The sequence below is a fragment of the Trachymyrmex septentrionalis genome, unplaced genomic scaffold (genome assembly GCF_001594115.1).
Source record: "Trachymyrmex septentrionalis isolate Tsep2-gDNA-1 unplaced genomic scaffold, Tsep1.0 scaffold131, whole genome shotgun sequence".
NCBI classification, from domain to species: Eukaryota; Metazoa; Arthropoda; class Insecta; order Hymenoptera; family Formicidae; genus Trachymyrmex; species Trachymyrmex septentrionalis.
In genome coordinates, this window is record NW_017304450.1 from 2341054 (window position 1) to 2351291 (window position 10238).

Sequence of the window (10238 nt, forward strand, 5' to 3'; positions counted from 1 at the left end):
ACCAAAGATAAATTGTTGTGTAGATAAATAGCATAAATATTATGTAATTTTCTCTGATTTTAATAATATGAGTTGAAACTTATTTTACAATTTGAAGATTTCACATTTAAATTGAAAAAATTTAATCTGAGTTTTTTGCGATAAAATACTAAGTATATATATACATTACTGTTCCTATATCTTGTTAATAAAAAATTAAAAAGAAATTGAATTATTTCTAGTAAGCATAAAAACACAATGCAAAACAATGAAATCTTTTTATAAGTGTAAATATGTATATATAAATAAAACATTGACAAGACTATTAAAAAGTAAACAATTTAAAGATCAAAGAGTTTGTAATTCTACAATTACAATATGATTAAAGTATAAAAGTATAAAATTAAGTTTAAGTTTTATATATAAAATTATCGAATGTTTGTTTTATGTCTTATAGATATAAATATTTGCCATAAGTATTATTACAAATATATTGCAATAACAAATGTATTTCGATGCGAAATTTTGCGAAGGTACAAATGTAGTAGCTACACGTGACATTTTTGTCGCATTTAACACTTTACAATCATACTTACCTATAAAGTGTCAACATGGCCGAACATCGACAAGCGCTATTTAAAATAAGATTTCAAATCAATGTCTTTCAAAAAGAATTTGCTGTTTTATTGTAGAACAAATTTATTCTTCCAACTACACTTAATAATGTACAATGAAAATGGAAGAAGAAATAAAAACAGACGGAACTTCTGACTATTGCAGAACTACTCTACCGTCACACTTTATTTCTTCCTTTTCTCAATTACATTCGCTATAATATTTATATACCGGATATTCAGTAAAGATCGTAATAACTAAAATGACCAACTCTTAATCAGCCAATTCCGGGATCAATCTTAAAATAAAAAAGAATATTAGGACGATTCGTCACCCCTAGCTAGATTCCTGAGATTATTTTGAGATGAAAACCCTGGTAAAAATTTTTCTCAGAATTTTTAATATAATTTTTCAGAATTTCTGTATAATTTTATAACCTCACATTTTTTATATAAATTGAAACATTTCTTAGAAAATCTACATCTTTTCTCAGAATTTTTCATATATGTTAATTATAAAATATTATAAAATAAGAGTTTTTGTAAATATAATTTTTGATGAAATGTTATAAAATCTAAAAAATTTTAAAATGTTTTTTAAAAATTATGGGATGAGAAATTCCAGAATTCACTTGTATGAAAAATTCTGAGAAAACATGTAAACCTTCCGAATTTTTCTGAGTATTTCTGAAAGATATTTCAATTCGTATAAAAATTACGGAAAAAATTTTCGCAATGTAATACCTGCAAAATGTCAAGGCTATAATAGTTTTTGAATTATAATTAAAGTCAGCGAATCATATCGCTTAAAATTCGCGCGGTCAGATGTGATTGGCACTGATTTTACTTTATACTACATTGTATTAGAATCTTCGTCTTAAAATGGTCTCAAGAATTTACCTTTAAGCGTTGCTACGGTCTTTACCGGACACTTTGTATTTGTCTACAAAAGCGTAACATATTCTTTTAAAAGCGCTAATTGCCAATGATTGCATGTATTTGTTTTTCATGTATGTTTATGTATATATAATTATTATACATATACATATATTATTTATACATACAGTATAAATATATATTATATATATATATAAAACACACATATATTTTTATATTTTATATTATATATATAAATTATTGTGTAATATAATATATAATGTAAAAAATATATATAATTTATGTAAGTATGCGTGCTCGCACCTATGTATACAAATGTATATAAGTGTATATCAAAAGTCTGGAAACGGTCGGATTATTTTTGAGAAAAATGTTTTAGAACAAAAGTTGTAGGAGTTAAAAGGATTCACTGATTACATCTGCTTGACCTTGGATGGCGTTAAGGTCAAATTGATTTTTTGCCATTTGCATCCAATCGATTGAAAAATTCACAATGTAAAGTAAGATACTAAATTCCAGTAAAAAAGCAATGTAAACGATTACAGAATTATATCTTTCGTTTATTTTAAGCAAAGATTGGAAAACGCCGTAATAACAATTGTAGTTATTCACCCAATATGCTAAAAACATAAACAATCGGTCAATCTTGTTTTATCATTCTTAATTAAATACAAATCGACCCACTTTTACATGCAGATATGCTCCGCTCATTCTTTTTTTTTTTCTTTATTTTGTTATAATTACATTTTATTATTTTTGTTCGTATTTATAATTGCGTGTCTCTCACGGATGATTGCAAAACAAAATTCATAATAAACCGATGTTTTAATGGGATATCATATTTTTGATGCCAGAATCTAATAGCTGGTGCCAAGAATTTTTCGAAACTCTATAATAAAGTTATTTTTCATTAAGTATTTTTTTAATTATATGAGGCTTGAAGGTTACATAAAGGTAATACCGCTGGCATTAGCATTAGGCAAGAAATGCAACAAGAAATGCAAGAAGAATCTATAGCTGTGATAAGAAAACTAATAAAGAGAGAATTAACGTACAATCAAATTTCTTCTCTTTTTGTTTTCATCTTTTTTTCTTTTTCAATTTGCAATAATCTCTGCATTTTTAAATGTTCTATACTTTTGATATGATGATAGTGAACATTAAATTCTATTGTATACGAAATACTAGTCAAAATTCCTTATTGCCGGTGGTACTGTAAGCCTTATAACTAGAAAAATATTAAATACTTAGTGAAAAATAACTTTATTATAGAGTTTTGAAAAGCTCTTGGCATCAACTATTAGATTCTGGCATCAAAAATATAGTATCCTATTAAAAAAAATCAATTTGACCTTGATCTGACCTTGGCGATGCCACCCACAGCCAAGCGAATGTGATCAACGAATAGATCTTTTTAAATCCTACAACTTTTGTCTAAAACATTTTTCTTAAAAATGCTATGCTTTTGAGATATTCGCCCATTTCCAGATTTTTAATACGCCCTGTATATGTATATACTTGTGATAGCAATGTTAGGTTTAATATACATATTATAGATAAAAATGTGTGTGTGAATGTACAATGAACGCAAACCTTAGGGTTTGTGCTTTCCACTTTTAGGGTTTCCATTTCGTGATACAAGTTGATACATCATTTTATCTTTCTTGACATTTCGTGAGTAACAAAAATAGAACAATTGTGTCGAATTACGAAATGGAAAGCATCTACGATCTACAATCAACATCTCGTTTTTTTATCGCACGTCGTATTATATAATGTTACCATTGCCTAATTACCAAAGAGATATTTTGATATTTTGTGATGACACAATAAGACAATTTACGATATTACAACCCGCTATACGACATTTCAATACTCATACGTTTATCTCCAAAAAATTTTAGTCTTGTACAACACAAAAGACCGAATGTCTTGTCTGTTGTTTAATTAGTAAAAGATTTTATAAATGAAATATTTTTTATATAACGCATATTTTTAACAAGATGCAATATAAAACATATACGGAGCAAAATATTATTTAAAAAAAAGTGATAGAAACAAAATATCATATCATATGTATCTCTGTTTGTAGCGAACGCATTCAATAGTCGCGATTAAATTTTATGCAATGATTGTTTATGGAAGCATGTGCACGAATTTTCAAAGAACTATACATGCGGCTCTTTGAAGATACGTAATCAAACATTATTTAAGATATCATATATCTTGAATCTTGCTCGAATTTATACCTTTCGATGATTTTTGTACGTAATGTCATTCATATCATTAATATCATTTAAATAAAAAAATGAATAAACTCTACATATTTTTATATTTATATTTAAAGATATACAATATCTTCTTTATCATCAATTCCACTCTAATATAAGTAAATAATGAGAAAATATTAAATTTAATAATAGATAATTAATTTTTGCGTTTATGTCATGCGCAAATTGTATTTTACACATGTTTTACGGAACTTTTTTTTCTTAACACTTATATCTTTGTTTTACTTATTATTTATTTTCCTCGTTTTTTCCAATATAGATTAACTTTAATCTCGGTTTAACTTACTTTTAATCTATTTTTCTAAAAATTAGAGTTTTTTTTTTTTAAATAAGAGTAAATTAAACCGAGTTTGAAGTTAGTTACATTAGAAAAAAATATTTTTAGGCACTCGTATTTAAGTAAATATATTAGGTATTGCTTTATTGTCGTACATTTTACAGAACTTGTTATTATTAGAATTTAACGCGTATGTCTTTGTTTTATTTTTATTCATTTTTATTACGGAAAAAAGGATTTTGCTAAAATATCTAAAAGTTAAGCTATTATAGATACAGATCTGAAAACAATTTTATTGGACCATCAAAATAATTATGTAGAAAAGTCCAAACTGGTTGTGCGTTTTTACAGCATTGTTCGTCATACTTGAAATTTTTACGTAATTATTTTGATAGTCCAACAAAACTAGACACTTTCAGATCTGATTATTTAATATTAAAAAAATTTTTAGATACTTTAGCAAAACCGTTCTTTTTGTATACTATTCTTTTGTAGATTACTGTATAATGTACCATAGATTAACTCTAATCTCGGAAACGTATCGATATCTGTGATGATTACCATTCTTTTCGTATACTGTTCTTTTGTATTGACTACATTTAGTTGAAATGCATTAAGAAAAATTTCTGGTTGATATATAAATGATAATAAATGAACCAGAAGATTCTAAACATATCAGTCAGAAGTCTCCTTATTTTAACTAGAATTTTACGTATAATACAATCAAAAAATTTCGATTTGTCCATTTTTCATCAAAACTCCAGTTAATGCAACGCTTCTTTCAGAGTGGATATTACGTATTTTTTTTTTATTTTTTTTGCTGCGCATATTTCTACGACATTGTCAACTTCTATCTTAGATATAATAAGTTTTTTCTTTCTTTTTATATCTGGTCTCTTCGTAAGACAACCTCTCATACTTGTCGCTCTTGAAGCACGCTATCTACGTCTACGACAAGAGTGGAAGATGTCTGGTAATGTGTCGCGCCTGTTTGTCGCCGTCGGCTGACTGATTCTCGAAACATTTTTTCTCGAGCTTATACGGATCAGCAGGGCGCCAGAGACTGAAGGCTACTCAACATCGTCTCGATTGACCGAAACTCCTGAGTACTCAAACGAACCGGGAATCGAGAGTTTTACAGAAGAACTGAAAAGTAAAGAGAACAGGGTGATAAAAGTCAACACACTTTTCACTGATGCGCTTTGCGATAAATAGCTGTTTTAAACAGGCGAAATAATCAAACAATGCAGAATTATTGTCTATTCTGTCTGGGATGATCAGGTTGCCTTCATCACTCGCAATAGGAAATTCATCTCTTTTTAAAAGTCAAATGTAATATTTGAAAATTTTTTGGAGCCAAAATAAGTATTATAGAAATAAGAATTTTATTTTTTCATACTTTTAGAGTATACTTAAATAATTAACTGTCAAATTATACGTCCGTAATATGCAAATTTTTAATGATTTTTATGAACCGTTTTGGTCGTTCCGAGTAATGGGAGTGATTCTCATAACTCTGAAGAGATTTTATTGTCCAGCGATTAATTGAATTAAACAAATTTAATCCTGAATTGTTTCTGAATATCTCGCAATAGGAAAAGGACAACCAATACAATCGGCTGATCGCTAGAAATCTTCTCTTTCTCATATTTAAAGTTTATTTTATTCAAAAAATTCCATAAAATAAGATTGTATCGTTTATTATTGTTATTACTATAGGCCTATCAAATCAATGACAGTATTATCAAATTATATTTTTATAAAAATAGAATAAATTGTATCGATATAGCAATCTTATTTTCTAGAACCTAACAGGTGACTAATGCATGACTCCCATTATTCTGGCTCTAGAATAATGAAAGTCAAAGCTCATTTTTTTTAAACAATTAAAAAAGTAATTAGTGCACTTGCTGCTTTTCAAATAAAATTGTACATCAATTTTATAGCTAGATGTTCACACTGTCATACAAAAACTTAGACATTTTGTATATATAACGCCTTTTTTTTAAGTTTTTGTTAAACTACTTTTGTTTCCCTACTCTCCCATAAAATGGAGTTGCAATCGTACGCTGATAACAAAAGATTCCATTTGTTTATGGAATTCCAAGAGAAACGTAATCAAGATATTAATAAGATCTTTTATATTAAAACTTCCCTCAGAATATAAAAATGTTAAATTAATTCAACAGAAAATATTAATGCAATTAATGCAATGGCGCAATTTGAATTTGAAAAAGTTGAGAGAAGTGACATTCTGTTTGTGTTAGAAACAGATTAGTTCCAAATTTATTAAAAAATCTATTATTATATTATGTGTATATAATATATAATGATATATATATATATATATATATATATATATATATAAAAATATAATTAAAGTCAAAATTTTGTTAGACTATGTTTAATAAACACGATATATTTTCTATTTCAATAAATAACATATTGCAACATACATTTTAAAAATATCGTTTAAAACTAGATATTTTCAAATCGCTTTGAGAAAATGAATCCTTCGCGCAGTAGTTCATCCAATTAATTATTAGAGCTCAATTAATTAATGTAATTTCCAATAAATCTACATTCTCATTTTCATTTAACCAATTTTCTTTTTAATCTCTTGCTGCATAAATAATCTATTAATTTTACTTCAACAATTTCCTTCTTAATTTCTTGCTGTACAAATAATTTTATATCACTTTTAGATTCTATTTTAAAATAAATTTTATAATATTTCTCAGGATTCCACTCTCCTGATTTTGACAGGATAAACGCGCGAAATTTATTCAAATTTATGAAAGACAAAGAAAGGAGAACTAATATACAAACTGAAGAAGACACTTGACGACTTATTATTATCACTGATACATTCGCTAGCAGTTAGTGGAGCATGTAACGGTATCATCTGGTGTTTGAACGCGGGATTTTTCCGGAACGTGTCGCATCGTGGTGCGAATACATAATCGGTAGCTTCACATTCCCAGATTGATTTATGCGTCTTCTTCTGAAAACCCCAATGTGTAGATATAAACATATTAATACGCAATTAAGTATATGAAAGTATTTCCCAAATTGCGATAAATTTTAATTAATTTTCAATTTAATTAATTTTTTTATTCTATGATATCAATTATTAAAAGTTAAGGTCAAAAAATCTGTTGATCATCTAGCGGACTAACTGGTTATGGGAAATACGATATTGAAGATTGACCGTGAATGATGTTTGTTACGTAATGCAAGTTTATATAATGTTTATCGTCTCACTGAAAATGGCTAACTAGAAGTTAGTCGAAACATTCGAATAAATTTATTATTGTTAAATATTATTATTAATTAAGCGCAATAATTACTGCGCCGATTCTTAATAGCCAATTATTAATGTTGTAGATTTTGATTAAATTATAAGATAGATTTTAATCATAATTTGTAATGTTTTTTTTTAATAGAATCTAAAATTCTAACGAAACCCAATTTAATTATTTCTATTCGCAGGTGTAAAGATCGTTTTTGTATATTTAGTAATCGAATCTCTATAGACTTTATAAATTTAATAAAGAAATTTGTTTTCTTTGAAGGCTCATTCAAAGAAAGATATTTATGTTGAGAAAATAATGCTGAAATAATATAAATCTAGCATATTTTTTTATAAATTTAACAATATCTAACGGTTCAATTCAATTTACGTCAACAAATTATAATAAATGCCATAATTAATAGCGTAATAAACAATAATTCCTTCTTAATTAACGTGTCGGAGTCGTGTTAAGTCGAGTTCAAAGTTTAACCGCCTTGATTTAGAGTGTTTTGTTGAGTTATCATATTTGACGCTATTTTCTTCTATCTCCTCATTAGTTGTTATTTCCGGGATACAACATCTCTCGTCGCCATGACCGTTCCAGTACTTCGGGCAGTACGGCGGATCGGAGTGAGTGAAGCAAAAGGATCCTCTGGCGTCGGACGGGGTATGCTGACCCATCGTCATGTACTCTCCCGCCCTGGCGGCAATTCTTGGACCCGACGGACACCTCCTGGAACAGGACTCCGCGATCAGGTTTGCGTCGTCCACGCTTTGCGCCATGAAGCAGACTGCCCACACGTGGCTACACAGCTGATACATCTCCCGATCTTCGCAGAAAGGTTGCACCTTGCCGCCGTTTACGCAAAAATCTACATGGCCGATACGACCGATCTCGCCGTAGTATCCGGCGTTGGTGTGTATTACTTCGACGAAATCAGCATCACCGGAGTCCAAACGATTCACTAGGCCTGGTCGGAGGAGAGGACGCGCGGGATCTAAGCCGATTATCCTGTACACAACAAGCTTTTAACACTTTGTGTAAGTCTATCTAGCGAATTTTATATGTCAAATTATCATACCATAATACCTAATATAATATCTTATAATAAAAATACCCAGAATAATGAAAATATCGAATCGACGTCGATTCGATCACTTTCAGATTCGACTAACTATTTCACACTAAGTATTATGTAATACTATAATATTTTGAGACAAAAAAATTCTAACGCTGAAATGTCGAGACTATAATAATCGAGCGTGTGAATTTTAGGTGAGGCGATTTGTTATAATTTTAAATATATAGAATTCAAAAGCTATTATATATAATCTCGACATTTTTAGTTGAGATTTTCGACATCTTATGTGTACATAAGAAAATTAGAACGCGCTTATAACAATGTTAGCGTGGCATTTACACGTTACATATACTAAAATATTTAAGAAATAAAAGCGCGCATTTAACGATAAAATAAATTTCTATCCCGTTCTAAATACAAATCTTAATCTTCTTCAAAGTTCTTTTATTTAAGGTAATTTTGTAATAATTTAGTAATAATTTCCTTTTTTTATTTGTAAATTAATATTTAGTATTTTTCACCCTCACTGTGTGTTATCTTATTGAATGGTAAAACTGTCAAATTATGTCAGAAACGCCGAAAAGTGAAATTACTTAAATTACTTTAAATGACCTTGCGTATTTATTTACAAAGTGTTCACCTGTGTATTCGAAAGAAAAGATAATTTGCCATAATGCCACAAATGTGAGCGCCTAAGGAATGTCCAACGCAGGTGGTTCTGGCAATCGGTAGGCCAAGATTTCTCAAAGTCGTCAAAGTACCGGCGAGACATCTTGCTACTGGTCGCAAATTTGCCACCGCAGCTGGATAACACGGTCGAGCGCATAATGCACCCCAGTCGACCAGGAATACATTATAGTTGCCATTCTTCAGGTAAGCGTCACGCAAAATTGTCACCGGCAATATATCGTCGCCACCTACGGATTGGGACATAAAGATTATCTCGAGACGCTGTGTCAAATGATTGATGTTTAAAGCTATTTAAGAATCTATATGTTATGTCTAAAAATAAAATATAAAAATATAAAAAATTTTATATAAAAGATTTTTTTACACTATTTCATTTGAATATTTGTATTGTGTAAAATTTAAGCATAATTCTTTTATTGGTTTAATTAATCTTTTCGTTTGTTTTGATACATTTGATGTAAATTTGATGAGAAAGTAACATTAAAAATTAAATAGAATTGTATAATATATACACTAACATAAAATAATAAATATTTGTGTAAAAGTTTATTTGAATTAATATTTCAAAGATATTGTTTTAAAACTGCAGCAAAATATGGTCAGTTTACTTCTAAAATTGATTTCAAGATGAGCTAATATCAAATTTTTTTTGAATAAATATTGGCTGATATTAATTTTTTTACTGACACTTTTAGCTAATATTGCATAGGCAACATATCCTTAAACAATATCGCGTTTTTAGTACAAACTCTTAACCCTTAATGTATGCAAAGATCGTAACTCTTTAACGTGTCGCTCGTCGATCTTTGAATAAAATGCCTCTCCTTTGCATTCTATTTTCATCGAAGTTACATTTCAACATGTTCCAAAATTTATAAATATTGAAAATTCTATTAATTTTTAAAAGAGATAATAAGTGAGTATATATAATTTTTTTTGTTTTAAGATCTCAATATATTTCAAAAATATTTCTTTTTCTAAAAAAAATTAAAAAATTTTATTAATATTTAATTTCCATCAGATTAAGACTCTACCCGATCAATTAGAGAATTATTTAGCTTTATGATACTTTATTTTTATGTACTTATTTTTTAAAATGTAATAAAAGTGGAA

General features: G+C 28.3%; 1 protein-coding gene across 1 annotated transcript in view; it reads right to left on the reverse strand.

Annotated features, from left to right (window-relative positions):
• Positions 1-7767: 7767 nt before the first annotated feature.
• LOC108756979 (phospholipase A1-like) overlaps positions 7768-10238 on the reverse strand; it is a 3208-nt gene continuing 737 nt past the window's right edge. Inside the window, exons 2-3 of the mRNA XM_018501195.1 lie at positions 9076-9352; positions 7768-8365 (exon numbers count right to left, since the gene is read on the reverse strand). Coding sequence (XP_018356697.1) covers positions 7798-8365; positions 9076-9352 — 845 coding nt within the window. The 3' untranslated portion in view covers positions 7768-7797. The remainder of the gene's footprint in view (positions 8366-9075; positions 9353-10238) is intronic.